At 37.2% G+C, this 20,974-nt stretch overlaps 6 protein-coding genes across 14 annotated transcripts in view; 2 read left to right on the plus strand and 4 right to left on the minus strand.

Moving 5' to 3' along the window:
• The window catches only part of LOC127010806 (uncharacterized), a 120,344-nt gene that overhangs the window by 78,114 nt on the left and 21,256 nt on the right, over window positions 1–20,974 (plus strand). The window lies entirely within an intron of this gene.
• LOC108028485 (adenylate cyclase type 2) overlaps window positions 1–20,974 on the plus strand; it is a 40,026-nt gene that overhangs the window by 1,290 nt on the left and 17,762 nt on the right. For both annotated transcript variants that reach the window (XM_017100348.3, XM_017100351.3), the window contains exon 2: window positions 8,838–9,185. In XM_017100348.3, the coding sequence (XP_016955837.1) occupies window positions 9,005–9,185 (181 nt within the window). In that variant the 5' untranslated portion in view covers window positions 8,838–9,004. The remainder of the gene's footprint in view (window positions 1–8,837; window positions 9,186–20,974) is intronic.
• LOC108028486 (uncharacterized) lies at window positions 10,825–11,646 on the minus strand. 2 transcript variants are annotated; one of them, XM_050885806.1, is made up of 4 exons: window positions 11,505–11,646; window positions 11,280–11,447; window positions 11,081–11,221; window positions 10,827–11,003 (listed from the first exon to the last, which is right to left on the minus strand). In XM_050885806.1, exons 1-4 carry the CDS (start codon window positions 11,644–11,646, stop codon window positions 10,888–10,890), a joined length of 567 nt encoding a protein of 188 aa, XP_050741763.1. In that variant the 3' UTR covers window positions 10,827–10,887. The 2 variants fall into 2 exon arrangements, with proteins under 2 accessions (XP_050741764.1, XP_050741763.1); XM_050885807.1 differs by lacking the exon at window positions 11,505–11,646 and having other exon boundaries at window positions 10,825–11,003; window positions 11,280–11,418.
• On the minus strand, window positions 11,477–13,091 carry LOC108028487 (uncharacterized). Of its 2 annotated transcripts, none has more exons than XM_050885808.1 (3): window positions 12,959–13,091; window positions 12,064–12,247; window positions 11,477–12,009 (listed from the first exon to the last, which is right to left on the minus strand). In XM_050885808.1, the coding sequence occupies exons 1-3, from the start codon at window positions 13,070–13,072 to the stop codon at window positions 11,786–11,788; spliced, it is 522 nt and encodes a 173-aa protein (XP_050741765.1). In that variant the 5' UTR covers window positions 13,073–13,091; the 3' UTR covers window positions 11,477–11,785. The 2 variants fall into 2 exon arrangements, with proteins under 2 accessions (XP_050741765.1, XP_016955846.1); XM_017100357.3 differs by lacking the exon at window positions 12,959–13,091 and adding an exon at window positions 12,292–12,451 and having other exon boundaries at window positions 11,701–12,009; window positions 12,064–12,234.
• On the minus strand, window positions 12,060–15,084 carry LOC108028490 (uncharacterized). Of its 4 annotated transcripts, none has more exons than XM_050885811.1 (11): window positions 14,903–15,084; window positions 14,776–14,811; window positions 14,624–14,709; window positions 14,404–14,566; window positions 14,011–14,341; window positions 13,929–13,961; window positions 13,799–13,869; window positions 13,576–13,736; window positions 13,184–13,519; window positions 12,959–13,129; window positions 12,060–12,247 (listed from the first exon to the last, which is right to left on the minus strand). In XM_050885811.1, the coding sequence occupies exons 1-5, from the start codon at window positions 15,021–15,023 to the stop codon at window positions 14,259–14,261; spliced, it is 489 nt and encodes a 162-aa protein (XP_050741768.1). In that variant the 5' UTR covers window positions 15,024–15,084; the 3' UTR covers window positions 12,060–12,247; window positions 12,959–13,129; window positions 13,184–13,519; window positions 13,576–13,736; window positions 13,799–13,869; window positions 13,929–13,961; window positions 14,011–14,258. The 4 variants fall into 4 exon arrangements, with proteins under 4 accessions (XP_050741768.1, XP_016955849.1, XP_050741767.1 ...); XM_017100360.3 differs by lacking the exon at window positions 12,060–12,247 and adding an exon at window positions 12,526–12,902; XM_050885810.1 differs by lacking the exon at window positions 12,060–12,247 and adding an exon at window positions 12,526–12,907.
• LOC108028488 (uncharacterized) lies at window positions 15,703–16,460 on the minus strand. 3 transcript variants are annotated; one of them, XM_050885809.1, is made up of 4 exons: window positions 16,257–16,460; window positions 16,104–16,198; window positions 15,896–16,052; window positions 15,703–15,834 (listed from the first exon to the last, which is right to left on the minus strand). In XM_050885809.1, exons 1-4 carry the CDS (start codon window positions 16,399–16,401, stop codon window positions 15,749–15,751), a joined length of 483 nt encoding a protein of 160 aa, XP_050741766.1. In that variant the 5' UTR covers window positions 16,402–16,460; the 3' UTR covers window positions 15,703–15,748. The 3 variants fall into 3 exon arrangements, with proteins under 3 accessions (XP_050741766.1, XP_016955847.1, XP_016955848.1); XM_017100358.3 differs by having other exon boundaries at window positions 15,703–15,840; XM_017100359.2 differs by having other exon boundaries at window positions 15,703–15,840; window positions 15,896–16,039; window positions 16,257–16,287.

Genomic DNA, 20,974 nt, shown 5'->3' on the forward strand with positions numbered 1-20,974 from the left:
CTTTTTAGTATGTAAACAAAAATGAATTCACAACTGCAATCTGTTCAATGTGGAGATTGAAATTGAAGTGTTGAAACCCCATGAGCTCTTTATTAAATTATTGTTAATAAGAAGAATTATAATTAATGAAAAATTGAAAATTGAAAATTGCACTGCTACACTTTTGACCACAGCCGTTCTTTTATTTTTTGTTCAAAAGCTGACTTTGGCACTATTAGTATTTTTAGTTGCATATCTCCTAATAGGATGGATTTAGGTAGGAATTTATTTTATTTATTTATTTAAATGGGGCAATTTATAATTTTTTTGCCAAGATAAATTCCGTGCTTTGAAAATTCTGGCAATAACGAATTTAGACGTGAAACATCCCAGACAATTTATTAACTAATTAAATTTATTCATTTATGTTTTTAAATCTAAGAATCAACAACGACCTTTGCCAATGTCCTTCTGCTTATGCGCCATAATTTCGATTTATTTTTAAGTCCTAACCACATACTTAACAACACCAAATGCCAAATGCCTTTGTCTTTAAATAAATCAAGTTATAAAAGTGTTGCCGCAGATTTTGTTTTGGCTCACGGCTCCGCATTAATAAATTAACGCCCCCGCCCGGCGTTTCTCATTTTTTCCAGTTTTTATTTTATCTTTATGGCAAAGAACCGAGTTAAGATTCTATAAAAAAGTGTCACGCCGCGTGTATAAATAAGTGAAAATAAAAACCAAATCAAAGCCACTTGGCATATGCTGCCCCGATAACGGAATGAAGAAGCGACCTGGGCGGGGTTATTTTCGGGGCTTTTGGGCGGGACCATTATCAAATGGCGATAGCGCCGATAAAATACTTCATTAGAGCCGGCACTAAGTCCAATGAGACAAATTGTATTTTAAATTCATTTGCCAAACCAATTTTATATTTCCTAATCAAATTGTAAAGTGATTGACAGAATAACCTGAAAGTCAATGGCATGTTTAACTTATCATCAATGAGTAATGGCGCTGCCTAATATGTATTCAAAACGAAGTGTGAGTCATTATCCAGTGAGAATCAAGATTCCTTGGGGAAATTTCTTATCTGCCAGACACTTTTTCAGGGTCTACATTTTAGAGACCTTATCTCCGCGCTTGCGAATAAATATAAATTATTATAGTAGGTATGTTCTATTTGGGGTTTTCGGCTAATTTACAGCATTTACAGAGCCCTCATTTTGCACGGCCCGCTGTTCGGGGTACACTAGTGAACAAAACACAACTCGCAAATTATTATAATAAAAGTATAAGGAAGATTCAATGTAGGGTAAAAAAACAATATATATTTAAATGTAATGTAAACAATATATAATAAAATCCAATAATGTTTGCGTTCAGGAAACATGCTGCCCAGTGTTTTGTTCGCTTGCTTTTCCTTTTTTTGCACATTTCATCTGTGACTCTGTCAAGTTTAAAAAATTGTGAAAATTGCGTTTTTATTTACGTACACAATTGCAGCAGCAAATGTGCTTGTTGTTTTTCCCTTAGGTCACACAGCTTCTTATTTTCACCAGATCTCTGTCACTATATAGTATTACCCGACATACTCATATACCTACATGAATATGCGAACGAAGCTTATTTATATTTATTTCTCGTTTGAATTTAATTAAATTTGCACATTTGTGTTAAATTTTCAACACATGTGTCTCCGTCCGTCTCTCGTTTTCGGTCTCTGTATGGGTGACTATCTATGAGGGACTTTCTGTCGGTCGGCCGATCCGTCTATATGTCCGCCCGTCCCTGTTTGTGTGCCCCCTATGTGTCAACCTAGACGCCTAATCAAACAACAACAACAAAGGCTATATCAGCCGAATTCCAAACCCTACACAGAGGGAAAATAGCTCTAAAATGGGAAACTTTCATATAATAATTTTTATTAATACCCAAAAAAAGTATAGGTGCATATTTAATTAAATAACTGGCATAACTTAGGATTTACTTATACCTACAAAAAAGTTTATATTAAATCTCAAACATATATTTTTACATATTGACCTATAATATTATTTTTTATCAGTGTAAAAGAGGGCCGACTCTGCAACACATGTATAATGAACATGTGTAATGATGGGGAACAAGTGTAAAAACCAAAACAGAACAACAACAAAAATTAAAAACTGTAACAAATTCAAAATAAAGCTGATTTTTGAAAGCATTCTCAAGGGAATTTATTTGTAAACAGGTCATATAAATAAAAAAGAATAAAACCCGTTTCGTTTTAATCAAGTGTAATTATAAGAAACAATGTCTCGGAGCAAGACTAATGTGAGAAAGTGTTTTCAACTTGTGATAGGAAACGATTGCAGGCTGCTATAATTGATAAATTACAAAACGTAGTAGATCATTCACATTTAATTGAGATAAATACTACCAGTACTGGCAAAATTATTTAACAGACTAAATTGCTTTCAATAAAAGTGGCACAGTCTTAGAATTTGTTTCCATTAATGGAAGGCAAAGCAACATAAATTAAATTTCTATTCTTCTTTTTTTACATTTACATTTACTCATGAAATGCTGTATTCATAAAAAGTTTTTGTACTATTTATCAATAAATAAAATAATACTTTCAGAAAAAAGCTGGCTTAAATTCATCTGAGAACTTTCTTCATATAACTATTTTTAATTCGAGATTTTTAAAGTATACTTTTAATACTTTAATTTTTGGCTGACAATTTTTAAATGTAATTTTTCGGTCGTGATTTCTGTTACGTTTTTTATTCCAGCTATTCGCAGTTTGCTTACGTTGGCTGCAACTCGTTGACGTAAATAATTTGCAGCTTGAACCTTGTTGAAATATTGCCCAAGCACATTTAAATTATTGCAATCAATTTCCGAGCGTCGCAAATTTGTCGAAAGTTCCTACACATAGATTTGTAGGCATTTCCGTTCACACTTGTCCGACTCGAGAATGTCAAGTGATCGCGCAGCATTTTTCAACATTTTCGAGCGATTGCCAATTGATTTATTTGCCCAGGCTTTTTGGCCATATTGCAGAGGCCGCAGCCTCGCGGTGCCAGAAGCCAAAATTGATTCTATTCGACTGGCTTGGGCATTTGCACACATATTTGGGCTGGGCCGCTCCACTGGTCCTCGCCAAATGGGCGCGAAATTTAATTTTATGGCAAATCAGGTTTGTCTTGCACATTGCACGAATATTTCATTTTGACACACAAGAATTTTGGCACAATAAAGAATCCAGAATGAATCCGAGAGACGAGTGGAAAGCCATTTACTGCATTTCGCGAATTCACAATGTTTGCCATTGTTTATTTGCATTCTTAATTACCTGTTGTTTTGCGTTGGCAGCCGCTTGCCTTTTTCTGCCTTGGCTCTACTTTTTGCTGCCTTTTGGCCAGCATTATTTTTAGACTTTTGATGTCGACGACTTTAATAGCCGGCGGTAGCTAATAAAATCGCTTAGCACATGTTTCAAACATCTCTGTTTGATCCATAAAAGAGCAATTAGGCATATCATAACGCGATCATCGCAGCCAATGGAATGCAGCGGCTAATGGAGAGACATTTAATTAAATGGTCCTAACGAGGTCTTTTTGCCTATGGAAATGCCGAGAACGTTAGGAAAATCTGCTCCCGAAAACGAAACTGAACAGAAACTGGTACAGCCGGTTGAAATTGGTTTTTGGAAATGCCTGCCTGCCAGTTGGCACTTGAATCTAATGAGAATTGGTCTCCAGGCACTTCAGTATGTCTCTAAAATAATTAATGGCCAACGCAATTTCAGTCAATAAAAATTCAGTAGCTATGATAGAAAGGAGACATTCAAATCTAAGGTCAACAGATCATTTTGAACTCATCATGTTACAGGAATGGGAAACTGCTCCCAAAGTTTTTAATTGCTAATTACATTGTTGAGATATGTATTGTGAATCCCTCTCCAGATTTTAATTGGCGTCCTCCTAATTAGCTCAAGTACATGCCAGACCCAAATTGATGTTTTCCTTATAAGTAGTTTATGCATACTCGGCCAAATCAAATTAAACACCATCAGGCAGGAGTCACTCATCCACCCACCAACTGCAATTTGGGGTTCAGGGAAGGCGTGAACGTGCCAGGGGAAACCGCAGAACTGGGGTCTTGGATCCACAAGAACCGCCCGAACCACACAGCCACACCCCCTAACGCACACCGCCTACGCACACACGGCTACACCATACACACCCCCTCCAAAAACACACACACTCTCAGCCGAAGGGCGGTTAGGCTAATTCGCATTTAAATGGCTCTCAGTCTGCGGACAGGAAGGTTCGGCTAATGAATCAGCATTCATGAGCCATGGGAAACACAACTATACATACATAATGACTGCACCTCGCCCATTCTATTTCATATTTATATTTTGTTCAGCAAATTGAGCTTAGAAAACAAAAATTAGCCCACTTTTGAATACTCGATGCCCTTGTGGCCGGCCACTTGGAACTTGGTTGCAGATGAAGAATGCAAGGACCTGCACTCCATCTAATTGCATTGAAACCAAACCCCCATATGGCCCCTCGTTTTTCGGTATTCAATTAGGAAAGTTTCCCTTGGGCCCCAAGTTTTGATTCACACTTTTGTTTCCTTCGTGCGGCTTCTCTTAAACGTTAATTTAATTTTCAGCTTGTTATTCGGACAACAGTTTTCGGGGCCGCCGACATAAACTCAAGACAGGCCACCCACAAATTTAGGGGAAACTTTTTGCTTACTAGGCCTTTAATGCTCTCTCGGAAGCTCGCAACTCTAACTTGGTTTAGTTGAAAGCAATTTGATGAAGCTCTCCAGGAAATCCAAGAAATATATTGCTAGGAAGAAGCGAAAATATATTAATCTTTAACATAACTGAGCTAGAAACCTACAGATCCTATTGACCCTGTTAAAATATATTTTTACAAGCACAAAGTATTCATTTGAAAGTGTATTTCAAGTTTGTCCACCCTAAAACACAACTTTTTTACAACACATTTTATAAACATATGTTCATCTTTATGACCATTCCAACAAATGTTTAAACACGAGTAAAATTGGGGATGACCAGGGGATGATAAGAACATAAAACAGAGGGATTGTGCCAGTGTGAAAGACTTTGGGGGTGTTAAGAATTAATTGGATTTTGTTGTTCATAAAACCGAAATTAAATCGGATACTTTGAAAATAGTAAGTATTATAAAACGACAATATACTGATGAAGATATTTATATTTATAACCCTCTACCTAAAACCAGCATATATTTTGAGTACGTTAATCCTTAATGCCTTCCTCTTAAATGTGATGTATCTTGTGCGCCAAGTTTGTCCAATTACACTTAAATGATGACAAACGCACGGATACAATACCCATCCCTTCGCACCGCCAGCCCACCAAATGGAGGTGCTCAAGTTGAAATATGAGAGACACGCTGGGCATCAAAATCCCCAGAAGCGGCGGAAAGAAAACTTTTATCACCCCCAACTCGCCGAATCCCTTGAAGTGGCGATGGCAATAAACACAGGCGTAATCATTAATCATGCGCGATCAAAGTCAAAGATACAAAAAACAGATACACACACGTATAAACACACACCGAGAAACCCACTGACACACTGACATTCACACTCACGCTTATTCAATCAAGAGTACACCTAGAAAAAGATGCCTAACTTTAAAAAAAAGTGTTAATATTACGGTAAAAAAACTAAATATATTACATTTTTGCATCAGTGAATTTTTGAGATGGGCAAGCTTTAAAACATACCCCTATTAAAATATATAAAAAAAAAACGAAGGAACATAAAGGTTTATTTTTGTGCTTCATAAGCAAACTGAGATGACTAACGACACTTCTCTCTGTGCACAATTGTTTGGCGAACAGTCGTCGTTTTTCTGGATGATGGTTGGGGGCTACTTTAATCAATTTCAAACAACAAACACAGCGATCTGGGAAGCACATCGTTCAAAGAACACAAGGCTCTTTGGGCAAGTACAATTGTATATAAATGTTTATTGAAGAAAAAAATAATATAGCTGCGGGCTTGAATGGAAATGTGGGGAATTTTTGTTTGGGTGATAAATGCCCGCGGATAGCAAACAGACGACGTCACATTTGCCAAATTTGAAATATTAACACACATTTTCATGTTTTTATCTACCTGAAGCGGACACCCCCGAGGCATTTGTGCACCTTTAAAACTGCAATGAACGAAAAGCACACATAAAAAAGAGGGGCAAAATTTATGAGTTTCCGGTCTTCCCATTTCTGTTGCCTCAGGAATATGAAAGATGATAATTATGGTAATAGGCTAAGTGCAAAAATTATGATAATTGGCCGACGAGAGGCTACGCCCTCGCTTTCAGTGCACTCTCCAGAGAACCAGAGCGAAGCAGTGCAAGTGCGAATGAGATTGCTCATCCGCCACGTTCGCCGGCAAGCTATAAAAATATGGCAGTGCAGATTTTCAAGGAAATGCACATTGCACAGCCATATTTATGGCTTATGGCTAAACTGCAGATAATTTATAAAATGTTTACTCAAGCAAATTAGATGCAGGGTGCTAAAGACGCTTGGGATAAGCATTTGGGCAAAGTTTGTTTACTAAGTTGTAAAGGAAAATTCGAAAATTTTAAATGAAAGGGAATAAAACTTGAAATTTGTATAGTGGCTTGCTACTTAACCTATTTTAGAATGTATAAAAAAATAAAACACATTTAATAATATTTAAAAAAAAACTCTATATTTATTGGTTTTTATAAGTAATAAAAAAGCTTTTACAAAATATTGAACAAACAAAAACCGATTTGGGCCAAAAACATAAAAAAAACGTAAAATACACAATAAGTATTATCAAGTTGAAAAAGTGCAATTGAATATTTGCGAAAATCATAAACAAACTTGAACCTAATCTTTATATGAATTTAAGCAGCCTGCAAAACGCTTTGTTTATTTATTTCCATTTCCCACTGAAGCACCCCTCTCGGCGATGGCGGAGCGTAAACAAACCGCCTTTATAAAAAAGAAAACAAAAAGCGAACACACGAACCGGCGAGCAAAGCCAAACAAAGCAATTCAAAAAGAGCTAAACCCATCCAAAACCCAGCGAAATGCGGCTGAACAACAATGGATCCCCGTATATTTATTTATGAGTAGTTTCAGCGAGTGCCCCGCCACTTTGTGTGTTTTCTGCTCTGGACAGAGGTCAAACGCGTGGTCGCCTTTCCCCAGTTGCCCGCTTGCAAATGCGAAATTCCCCAAGTGTTCACAATAAAAGCGGGGCTGAGGTGAAAATGACAATGAATTTAAGTTGGACTTGAGGCTTATCAGTGGCGCTATTATACGCCCCATCTGAGGTCTTTGAGGAAGGCCAGATGAAACGAGAATTTCTGGGGGGTCAAGAAATACATTTTTTGCACGAGAGAGATTTTAGAAAAGTAAACCAAACATTAAAGATTTTAAAAATTATATATTTATTTTTATTTAAAAGAAGGATTTTAAAAAATAGTTTGGTTGTAGCTTTTAATATTTTTTAAATGTAAAAAAAATGCTAAAAAACTAAATACTTTTGTTGGTACCAATTCTTGATCTTTTCAAGTGCGAAATTTCGTTTCAATTAACACTATTAAAAGTGCAATAATAATAAATATACTCCGACTTTTGTTTATCCTAATTCTACGTTTGCGTTTTCATATTTGTAAGCGATTTCAAATGAAAGAAAACAGACTTTAGATCGGTAACGATACATTTCTTAAAGAGTAAAAGTACTTTAGCAGTCGATTCTTCGAATCTGGAGTCTGTTTATGTTCGCCCGCTTCAAATAAAGCTGATACAATTAAACTTGGCCCACAGATGCAACCGCAAACTCAGAAGCAAAACGTCGAGCAATTCTGAGTGGCAGAAAGTTTCGCCAACTTGAATGAACAACGGCGGAGCCAAAGTGTAGTTAGTTCGGTGGCTTGACAAAGGAAGAAAGAACTTTCCCATTGGCAAAAGCGACAGGATGGGAGGAGCGTGTCGCATGTCGCATGCCTTGAGGATATGCGAGAACTTCAACCGGGCCGGCTTGACATACTGACATTTATTGCACAGTGCTCAGAGGACTGGCAGATGTATTTCCCTAAAAATTATACTCATTCTTGGAGGAAAAAAATTTATAGACAAATAAATACATTGGACAACAATTTAAGAGAAACAGAATATATATCAAAATGTTTTTATATTCGCAAAAAAATGTTTGCTTATTTTCTAAAATTTGTTTTTTTTTTTTGCTGCAAGTGTAATATTATCTTTACTGGCTATGCCAAGGAAAAAGTTACTTTTGTTGCGTTCTGAAGTGTGTTGGCTGGCAACTTTTCTAATTGCTGCCTAGACACTTTCCAGCGAGGACCACAAAAGCAAAACATATTTACATACAGATCCACACACATTTCCTTTGTACAAACAACTGCCAAGAAGGGCCACGTGGAAATGCGTAAGGAAAATGCTGGGTCTCGAACAACGTTTAGCAACATAAATTGAAACTAAATTCGAAGCTGTCACTTGTAGCTACTGCTTGCATCTTGAACTTCCTTTTGAATTTAGTTTGCTACCGGCAAAAGTTTGAAATGGGAAAAGGACGTTAAACTACTAACGATGACCCTGCTAAACATATTGGCAGAAGCACTAGCCGGAAGAATATTATTAAATGTCTAAGCTTGCTTAAAAATATTTTTAAAAATAACAAATTATAAAAAATAATATAAAAAAGTGTTCATCTCATTTCTCTTAATAAAAATTATATATCGGAAGAAAAGCTTTTTAACTAAACCAGTATTTTCGTTTTCCGCCTCGCTTCAGTTAGTTCTCTCCATTTCCGCGAGGAAGGAAGGAAGTCGGCAACAAGTGCTGGATCCCCAGGAGCGGAAATCAGTGGAACTCTGGGCCAGGGTGACGCAATCAGGACGCGCAGCTGGCGGCTGTAAGGAGTGTCCCCCAATAGCCGCTAGCCGCCACCGATTTTCGCCATGGTAAATCACAATGCGGAGCCTGCAAAAACGGAAAACGGCACGAGTGCAACGAATCTGATTGTGAAAGCCGGCGGAAATGCATCGCAGCCCAAGACGATGACGTCCTCGGCGGCCAGGATGACGGAGGCCCTCTCGGCCTCTTTGGCCGACTTGAGCGAGCAGGAAAACGGAACCACGGGTGAGTGTGAAAATCCCTGTTAATCCCTGAATGGCAAAGGCATCTTCAAAATCAAATTAGTCTCACAAAGGCAGCCTTCTGTATAATACGGTGGAACTTTCCAAGTAACGAAAATGTAATTATTTCAATGTTGCATTTTATTGCGGAAAAAAATATTTTAATACTAAGAAAGTTAACGGAAAGATATAAATACATTTATTTGTTCTTAAATAATTCAGGATACATTTTATTCTTTTTAATCGTTAGTATAGAATTTTACTTTTAAAAAAACATTTTATATAGATTCGAAGCCTAAGAAGTTTTAAATAAATATTAAATGTGATATGAACGAGTATATAAAGTGTTATTGTACCTGCTCATTGAACTTTGATTTTAAATAATATATGTTTAGTATTTATAAAATTTTTGTTGCTCTCTTAACCACAAATTATTGCCTTTTCGTTCAGCAACAGGCGTTTTCCTTTCGTGGTCCAGCAAAAAATATTTAAAAGGCCACGAAAAACGCACTCATTTCAGCGTGCTTTAAATTGGTTTTCGATGGTGTGACTTACCGAATGTCGCCTATGCTTCATTTTGGGCTCGGGTGTTGGCTGGTCTATTAAATGAGCCTCGGGCTCGGTTGCCATTCATCTTTTGGCCAGCTCAGGGCCATGTTGGCTGGTTGCCTTGGTTTGGTCTTTAAATTGAATTGCCCAACCCCGGTTCCCCATTCGCCCCCCGCCTTATCCCCTGGCGGGCTGATGTAACCCCGTGCGCTACTTAATTTGGGCTTGTCACGATAACATCAGGCTCTCCCCTATTTCCACTTACAATTTCCACCGACGGCTGCTTTCTTTGGCCCATCGCGCGTTTGTTGTTTTAATTAAATTTTCCCCATTCCGGGCACAGTTCATAAAGATAACCCTAATAATGATGACAAAACAGTAACTCCAACTATTCATTTTTGATTAGGTGGAGTTGAGTGGGTTAAGTTGAAAAGTCAAAAGTCAAAAGTCAGCCAGTATCCACTGGGCTTATGATTATGAACCAATTCTATCATTATATTTGAGTTCAAAACTTGGTTTTACATGTTATTGCTGGCGATGAAAAACATCAAAAGTAGTACTACCAATCCATGTTTAAATGGAATTTTCCATGCCCCACTTTGCGACCTTTGGCAAAAACATCGACACTTTTTGTAGCACATATCTTGGTCATCCAAATACTTTTCATTAACTAATATTCCACAGCCCAGCTCTGAGCTCCAGAAGCAGCAATATTCCTTAATGGGATCTATTCTTAAAGTGGTCAAAGATGTTCTTAAAACCGGCTTGATGCAATAATGACTTACACTTTATCTCGAAATAACATGGCACGCATTTCGGGTACGGACTCTCAATTAGACATTTGTTTCTTATGATTGATAACTTATCAGCTGGATGACAATGGAATCCAGCGCCAGCACTGTAAGTTACCCCCGAGCAATCTCCACAACCGAAGGAATCATGACTAGGCGCTAACATAGGGAAGACAATTAGTCCTTGAAGTACTCAAACTCTAAGTACTTACTGTGATTATGATTTCTCTTAGGATAACTACTAGCCTGCACAGTAACTAAGTGGATGTGGTACACAAGAAAAAATAAAGGGAGCAATAACATTTTCAGTTAAGAAATTTCTACGTAGTTTTAGTATATTGACAGCTGTGTCGCCGTCTTCTGGGGTTACTTGTCACTGATTCCAAAAGGGGAAATGAAGAGTTCTGGCGTCATTTTGAACTTGAACATTGCATATTTCAATTTCAACATGGTTCTAGAACTGTTCATGACAATAATCCCCACTGAAACAGAAAAAGTAGAGCCAGAAGTATGATTGAGATATGTTCAGAACTAGCGCTATTATCGCTACTGGCATCACCATTATCATCGACCTGTTGATGGTCGCAAATTTCCAGGCATCGATTGCAGGTTTTCAGAAATTGATCTTGGGATTTTCCCCCAAGCAGTACCGTACAACCCAGTTCCGGTGACCAGAAGCAGCAGTATTCGTTAATATCCCCTGAAATTTGGGTTACACTAAAGGTGACCAGAGTAATCATTTCCCATTGCCAACTTACGAGTTAGCTCATACTCCCTCGGAACGCATTCCGGGTACTCATATTCAGTTGATCCGAATCTGGTCCTAACTGCAGTCCCATCTTCATAGTGACACTGATAGCCTGTCCTATTGCCGTACTTAAAATTTGCCATTGTACAGCTTTCACAACCTGGAACATTGGGCAATGCTTCCGTGTAAAATATGTTAATAAATATCTGATAATCAAAAGATAAAATGTTCATACTTTTATTTATAGGACTATCTCCTTGCGCAGAAATAAAAAATAAAAAAAGTGTGAATATTTTTACTGAAATTTCGAACATCTTTGGATCAATTTTGAGAGATATATCTTTGTGTACCTGGGTTTTTCCATATAGTATTATCATTAGGAAGATTACTTACAAAAAGTTTCGTTAAGACTAATTTGTTTTCAATTTCCGTTACTAAAGTAGGCCTGTAATTACATTGAAATGAGAAGGTACAACCAAGGGATTTCCGAAAACATAAAACAACATATCTTAGAGTTCATAACCATCGCCAGAGTACTGGCAAGGCCAGCGCAGTGAGGTATCCATATGCCGACGTCCTTTTATTTCCGCCAGTTTCAACGTCAAGGTTGTGCCTCGTGTCTGAGCAAAACCTCCCGCAGGTCGAGCAGAAAGTTTGATATTTATCGTAGTGCAGCCTACCGATGAGGGCCGAACATCCCAGCGATGGAGACCAAAAGCAGCAGTAGTGCTTTATTTCACCTATTATTTATTATTGTTTTATTATTATTTTTCATTGTGTTCATTTGGACTCACGAGATACAGTGAACTCATTTGGCAGGCACCCCGGATATTTATTCTCCAATTTCTCAAAGTTTTCTTCTATGGCTAGGTCATCGTTGAAGTGGCATGAGAAACCAGTATTGGTTCGAAAGTTTTTTATATCCGAACAGTTTGCGCACATCGGAAACGATATTCTCAGTATGGCTATGTGACGGTTCTTAAATTGGTATAATTTGCATAGGAAATACCTTATCAGTTTACCAGTCTTATATGAATTCCAATCTTTTGGAATAGCGCCCTCGACACCCAATGCAATGCAAAGTATTAGTACAAGAAATTTCATTGATATTGTTTTGAAAAAACTGGTGGGATAATTCTTTAAAAAGTTTGTCTCTGCCGACTTGACCTATATTTATTTTAAAAAAATTCCAATCGATTTTCTTTAAATCAATTACTTTTAAGTTTAAATTTACCGAAAGCTAAACTTTGTCAAAATTCCGTTTTGAGGGCAATAATATTGGCAACCGCGATTTATTTCAACACAAGTGCCTTGGGCAAAAATATAAACTAAAAAGTCTCCGTCGTATTATACCGATGGTATAATCAAATTTTTTAAAATCGAGACAAAATCCACTATTCATAGTTATGTTGGTCTTTTGATCTTATCCACAGACAGAAAAAATGAAGTGAAATTAAATATCCATATTCCGAGACCCTATTACTTCCGTTCGATGCAAGATTACTTCTTAGACCGGCGCAAGATTCTGTGCAAGCTTCGCAAGAGTCGATGTTTAGATCGAAGAGTTGCCTACCGATCAACATTGAGCAACCCGCTTCCGGTGACCAAAAGCAGCAGTACTTGTCTATAAGACCTATTCTTGGATATCATCTATGCTTACCAATTTTCAATTTTTAATTTGAGACTTACCATTAACCGTGAATTTCGTTGGTACGCATTCTGGATAATTATTTTGCTTGTCCCCAGACTTATTTTTAATGGCTCCCTCATCTCCGTAATGACAAGAGAAACCAGCAGTGCCATGCACGCTTATAATATGCGAACAATTTAGACAAATAGGAAAATTTAAGTATCCATAAGCTGAGCAGGAAAATAAATAAATAAACTAAAAAATGAAACATTTCAGTCATTTACCTAAAGAGTAACTCCCGCCAATCTTTTTTTTTGATCTCTGGTCTAACAGGGTGGTACTCTCGAGAGCCAAAGAAATGAATACTATTGCTAAAAATAATTTTATTTCAGACATTTTTTAAAAATATTTGACATGTTGCTGTCCACCTACTTGATAAACTGGCTGAAAAAATTAAATAAATACCACTGACGCACAAAATAAAAAATAAAACCAAGTATAGCTTTAATTTTTTATGAGGATATTTAAAAAAACCTAAGCTTCTTGATTGGCCGCATTGCGCTGTTGCCTTCTAAGAAAATAATATGGTGTGACAAAGTAAAGAAAATAAATGGTAATCCCTATTAAGAGTTTAAAGATTAAAATCAATCGAAAGCAATGTTATTTCAGTTCTTACCACAGATTTGTACTACAAATATCCAGAATAAAATACTGAACGTGGGACCATAATTTGCAATTGTATTTGTTCCCAGAGCACAGGATACCGAGGCATAAATAATCACGTACATCAGGTAGAAAGTCTCGATTATTATGTAGGTCAAAATGGGAATGAGAGATCTGCGCTAATGTACACTTAGTTAGGAAACATATCTTCAAAAGTGTAATTCCTTTGCACTTACCACCAGAATAGAATACGATAAAAACATAGCGGCCACCAGGTGTAGCACTCCCCAAAGAATATTTAACCAGTCTGAAATCCGGGAATGAAAAGTTTTCTTAAATAATTATTTTGGATGTTTTTTACTTTACCGGATGCATAAACCACAGCATTCTCCTTTATCCCTGCAAAATACACCTTAATATAAATAAAATTTAATAAATCGTTATTTACGAAAAAATTCAGCCAGGTGCCCGATACACAAGATAAAGGTAAAAAATGAAATGATAGTGCAGCCAATTGGAAAGCTTATACAACAGCAAAACTTTTGCACTCTACACATTTTTTTAAAAAAATTGTAATTTTTTCAATTCCGTTTTTGGGAAATGACGATAAATCCAGTGTTATACAGTTGCAGACATCAATACAGTTAGTATTTTATTATTAAAATCAAGAAAAGTATTATATGTTTATTGCACCAATTATTCTACAACATTTTCAGTGTCTCTCTCCTTTAGCTGTCGATAGTACGAGTAGATTACGTACATAAAATATAGGGTCAAAGCTAAAGTAAACAAAACATTGTCATAATTAACGTATGTTCATATATATATAGATTTATCTTACCCAGCCAAAGTACCACATAGATCCAATAGGTGATATTATGCCAAAAGCTTTCGTTTATTATTGCATTGAATCCGATCGTAGACGAAATAATACTGAAAGAAACAAGGTACACCGCTTGAAAAGCTTGAATAAAAAGCGTTGTCCAAAACAGCCAAAAATATTGCTAGAAGAATTTATTTCGTTAATATAATATAATACATTTTGTTTTTCTAAACCTTACGGAAATGATCGCAATTAGCAGCAGACATGATGCCAGGACAGAGAGCAAATCTGGAATCAGTTGCAAGCACGTGTACAGTATTTGCTCTAACATTAAAAAAATAATATATTTAATGAAATTTCTAAAATTATTTTTATAATTAGATACGTTACCTGGGAATTTATATTGAGTTTCTCGGGAATAAGTTCCTATTAAGAATTCGGAATTAATATAAAAATACCAGTTTATTTTAAATCATAAAATGAATTAATCTAAAAATATATACTCGCATTTATTTACTATTTAATAGATACATTATATAGTCAATGTTCATTCCGGACAAAAATAATCCCATCAAGGCAATAATAATGCAACCCGTCTGCAAAGATATACAGAAGCAACATTTTTTGGCCGTAATCATAATTTGGGATGTTTTGACAGAAAATACAAAACTAACCACTCAACAAATATTGTATCTTTGTAAGATTTAATGATTTAAAATAAAAAGAGAGGCTTACTAATAAAGAACATAGTACATGTCACTAAATTCTGTCTGCACTATAAACTTGTTTTTAAATATTTCGCCCTGAAAATTAAAGAGTAGATGACATTTTTTAAATATGGCAAAGAATCCCTATATATTGTGTAGCAATAAATGACTTCGTGTCTACCACATGGCGTATACGTAATTTATTAACACAGTGGAAGTTTCAGGCAAATATTGTTGTATTGCCTTCCCAGCTGTTGGTGGCAAACTTAGGCGAAATTGCCTCCTCATTTGCCGCCATATCCTCTCGAACGAGAGTATTAACTTTTTTGCATAATTTCAATTTAAGCAATTTGTATTATGGCCTCATTAGCATTAGCCTAGAATTTCCTTCGGATGTGTGCTTGTGTGTGGCAGGCACGCGTGGAATCGTTTTCAGTTCTCATCAAGATGCTAATGAAATTATAAAGAAAATTGAGTCTGCCATATTAGCACAGCCAGAGCGTTATCCACACTTTTTTACCATGTGGTAAAAGACACTGATCGACATAAAATGTGTTTTATAACCTTAAAAATCCATTTGTTTTATCCAATAAAATATAAACTGAGCAAATCGTAGGTATTCATTTTATTATCTTTCGGGAGGCTTCTTTTGAGTCTCAGTTGTCAACACATGGCGGTCTGAATTCATCTGGATGTTTTTTCACGTAGTAATAAGAATAGACTTTGATGAGGCAAAATATATCTAAGGCTGTGAGGTTTGACAATTATTCACAGGAGCTGAGGACTTTTATAATAGAGATTACCTAACGTCACGAGATTTACCAGGACGTACATGGATGCAGCTAGGGCACTAGCGAAGAATGGGTTGCGAACGTTCACCAAGGCATTGAAGACGATGTAGTAGGATATCATGTGGATGATGAACATGGCCATCCATATGAAAACCACTTTTATATATTTCTAAGAGAGTTAAGAGTTCAATAAGGATCGATATAACGATTTATGGCTCACCATCATAACAGATATCAGCAGGACAACTGCAGCTGCTATCATCAGAGCTATGTGAAAGACGTTGAACCATTTCGCCCATACATCAGTTTTAAATGCTGCATTTTGGGTGCCCGAATTCAGTGAAACTTTTTCTTACTGCTCTATTTTACTTACTTTCTCTGTAAATGACTTCATCGACCGTGGTGCCCGCGTTGAGGAACCCGAAAAACAGGGTGTAGAATGAAATGATGATGCATCCGGAAGTCAGGGAGAGACAGAAGCAAAATTTCTTTCTAATCAGCTTCCTTATAAATGGCATGAAACAAAAATAAGTAAATTCCCAAAAACAGCCTCATATTTGACAAACAATTCTTGCCACTTTAAACTCGAAAGCTCCTTAACATTTAAGCCCTCACTGAATATTCCGGGGTCTTTTGCCCATCAGCTGGCGAAACTCAATCGTTGCATCTCCTCTGGTCTTAGGTCATTGCAGTCCATCTTTTCCAACAAAGTTTCAAACGACCTCGACCCTCCCCCAAGAAACTTTAGCTTTTCAGAAAGTTGGACAAAGTCCCTTGGCCTTTTTTGCACATCCTCTACAGAGCAAGGAGGAACAGATGCCTTTTTCGTTGCTGTTTCTTGTTTAATGCGTTAATTGAAAGCAGCAGCAGTCTAAAAAAGTATTCTTCCAATCGACTAGACAATTTCTTGGGATCTAGGTTAATAAGGAACTCTGTTTGTAAACTTACTTAAATAGGCATTAAGGAGGATATAGTTTGCTTATGAAGGGCTTGGCCAATTAAAAGTTAACAGATACAGATCAATTCAATATCAAGTGTTAATTGTAGGTTTTAATACGAACTCAAAAGTAATACCTCTCTAGTTGTTTTAAATTTCAGTAAGTTTACTTTAGATGCACTTAAACTTTCCATTTCCAATTCGGCCCTGTCGAATAAGCTTTCCATAACAAACCAGAATTGATTAGGTTCCTTAAAGACAATATTTCTCAGAAATGATGGAGTACATTTTTAGATTGTAGCCTACTAATGAGGCTAATCAGATTAGTGTATTGTTTTCCCAGACTTCATTATCTTTGTGCACCATATGGCGGTTCCCTTTTTGATTGATTGCAGCATAAATTTATTTGTCATTAATACCCCGATATCAAATTGGGAAAGCCACGTGTTGATGGCCCATTAAACGTCAGGAGAAAAACTGACAGAAGGGAAAGTTAAAATGAAAAAGGCAATGTCACATATCATAAGCCTTGTTCTCCCCTCCTCGTCGATTCTATACATCGATCGATTCCAGGACCAGTGCGAATCTCTTTCATCCACTTCCACCAGCCACTGGCAGCTCATCTATCATCATTGGCATGAGTCCTTTCTATCCGGGAATGCTTTTACTGTATCCTGCATCCTCTGTGCCCCCGATTGACACTCCAACACCCCATCTGGGGTATTTATAGCATCTTAATTGAATTTCAATTTTCAATTTCGCTTTTAATTGAATTCAATAAAAAAGTGTCGATGAGACGGTATTCAGCACGGTCCCATCCCCTTAAAAACCCATTCCCTTGTACCGCACCATTCGATCCCTTGCAGTTGTTGTTGATGCTGTTTATTCAGCTGCCAGTTGAGCGCCGCCTGGCTGGCTCTTGATGGCGCCGTCCAGGCCACAAAGCGTCCCCAGTGCGCCGTGTCCCAAAGCACTGAAAAAAAAAGACCCTGGCTTCGTCGTTTCCTAAAAATAGGTTAAAAAGTTAAGAAGACACTGACCTTCAAATGGGGCTTAATTGCTATAGCTGTCAATTTCTATTTGTTTCTTTTTCATAGATTAAACCAACAAAATTTATAACGACATAAAGCATGAAATTTCATAGTTTTTGAATGTTTGTTTATAATTATAGGTACAAAATAAAATAATATACTAGGTTCACGGTTAATTCTTTTAAAAATTCAAACCTGCAATTAATAAAATGAGTGGTAATAAAAAAATTTTAGAACCGCCGCCTATAAAAGACAGCATTTTTATTTCCAAGACGATGTTAATAAACTCAAGCTCAAAGTAGCTTTTAAACTCTAAAGTGTCGCATCTTTTCCCTTAACTAAACATCCGGGTTAAAAAACGGTCATTTAATTATTCCATTACCATCAAACGGCAATTAGTTTTCTCCAAGTGCACACCTAAGTGTACTAAAACGACTCTCAATTGGCTTGATGTGATTGTGCTCATATTTTGCACTCTGATTGGTTTGTGATTGACTGAACAGTTGTAAATTGATTCGACTGTGGGTAGGTGTGGGCCAGTGCAAGATAAACAAACCAATTTCGGTGGTTAGTGGGTTATGCAATAAAGCACCAAAAAGTTTAAACCTCCCACTATGTGAGCAGTAATTGCGGTCGGTTGTGTTTCATGTTTTATAATGTTCGCCTAAGGGTAAATAGGGGTGTAAAATCAAATCACAGAACTCAGAGAGGTGCTAAAAAATGCTGTAAGCATTCTTGAACGCTCAACGTTTTTTATTGTATCTAAGCACCCAGCTTCGGTGCTTGCGCTTTCATTAAAAATTCCAGAATAATGCAGTCTTGTGCCACACACATCATAATCCCTTTGGGAAAAAATCTGTCACCAGCGAGACGAATCAGACAAATAGAAATTCAAATGAATGCAACTTGCATGCGAAATGAGAGCTCCGGTGCACACACCTCTGAGAAATGGCACATCAACATCGGGATTTGTATCTGCATCTGGCGATGAATCTGCATTTTGCTGGCAGTCTGGCTTATTATGCGGCCACCGTTCCTCAGTGTCTGCTCGGCCAAGCCATCTGTTTATGAGTTTGCATTCATCATCGTGCCGGCACGTGTGTACACGAGTGTGTCTGCGGCTCAGCCGATATGAGATTTATGCCATTCAACACAAGACGAAATATCTCCGACAATAGACGCCGTCGACCGCCTGAGGAATTTGCATGCCGGGGTCGGAGGTGACAGCATGAGAATTTCGCGAAATTGGCCCCCAAAGATAAAGCCTAGCAAAAATAGCAACCAGCACAGAGATGTATGCAAATTACTTTGACAGTGAATACCCGCCTCGAGCAGTGTCAGCGTTTTATTGCTAAAATATGCACATTACGGATACAGATTTTTCGGATCTATCTCTAGATTGCCTTGCTCTGGGGGACTCCACTTTGCATAGCCGACGGAAAACATCGTTTAATAGGAAATTGATAGCGATGCGCTACAAATTCAATATTCACGTCAGCAAGAGACTTTTCCTAATCGATGGGCAAGTTAAGTGCCTTTTGGGATCAACATGTTGACACCAATAACATTCTTTCTTGAGAATAATAAATATCTTTTGAATAAAACAGGTCTACTTTTCTAGGTTAGGAATTCCAGACAATTTTCCTTAAACAACATTATTTTTGCCTTCCTAAAAATAGTTTAGCACTTTGCCCAAACTGTTTTGCTTTTATGAAAAATCCATAAAAGAACTTCACATACTGTTTGGCCATTATTAAAAATGAAAGCTTAAGCGGTGTGGGTCTTACAGCTGATTGGTTTTCGTGCCTTAGAACCAAAGTAAAGTCAGTAGGAAGCCAAAATACCCTTGGTAAAAAGACAAAGTATTAAACTAAAAGATACCTAATAGTTTACAAAGTATTTACAAATATTTGGTCTTTTTTTTTTAAAAGAAGCACTAAAATAAGGTGTACTGAAACTATTTTATTTTAAACCAGATCAATAGTAATAAAGTGCAGATGACTGGTGTGGAAAACATACCTTTAGATACACTCAACATACCCATAAATACTAGGTTTACCCTACAAAAAAGTGTCAAGCCAAGCAAATGGAAAAGGGATAGCTAAAAGAGCTGGCTGCAGAATAAGTTCTCGATGTCAACGGCAGACTGTTGAGTTGACTGGCTACGGCTTTTGTCTTAGCCAGGACATTATTTACCAGCATCGTGCCAGCGACACGCACAGAAACTCAAATAGGCAGCTGTGTTCCCTTCCAGAAAAGCCAGAAAAACTATGGGGCCACAGGAGAATACGTGCCCCGCAGGGTCGACTTCGTTGGCACGTCTATTACCTTAAGCGTCTGTTGCCAATTTGGCTTCCTTTTTGCCACCGCTCGGCACCGAAGGCTCCATTGACTGCACCTTGATTAATGCGCTGCCAGGACGCCTTTTTCCCACTCCCAGCTATATCCTGTGGTCACGGGCATTTCCATTGTTTCCTTTTCCGTTGCTGTATTGTCACCAATTTGTTCAGATGCGGCTTCTTTTCTTACGCGATGGACTTTTATTTATTCCGGCTAGGTGCTGATGATCCGTGTCAGAAAAGTTGATGTATCTACTGTTTGCGGTGATAAAAATGAGACAAAACTATGTCCTCACTAATATAAAAAATATTTATTGAAATTAAATTTCTACAATTCAGAATATTAGTTGTTTATCTGGAATTCTCTTACACAAACTATTTATAATAAATAAATTGATGTCAAAAAATACTGAAACACAGCGCAAGTACATGTTGAATAACTGAAATTATTCAGAGATGAAAATGTGTTTGGCAAGTGGCTAAGGGCTAAAACATGTTAAAATGTGACCCACATCATGCCAGGAAACTCCTCCTTACATATGCAAATGTTGTCTTTTTAAAAACATAAAAAACCCCTCAAATATATCTGCGCATTGAATGGGCTGTAAAATCAAAGTGAGTGCAAGCAAACCGCCCATTGAGTAGATCGTCCGACTAAGCCCCACACAAGCAGCGACTCCAACAGGAATCCACTCCAAGGCTACGCGCTAAAATCGCCAACTTTCAAATCCTTGGCAAGGACATGTTCCTGGTGCCTTCTGCTTGCCATGCGGCCCACGATTCA

This window comes from Drosophila biarmipes, chromosome 3L (assembly GCF_025231255.1).
Source record: "Drosophila biarmipes strain raj3 chromosome 3L, RU_DBia_V1.1, whole genome shotgun sequence".
Lineage (NCBI taxonomy): Eukaryota > Metazoa > Arthropoda > Insecta > Diptera > Drosophilidae > Drosophila > Drosophila biarmipes.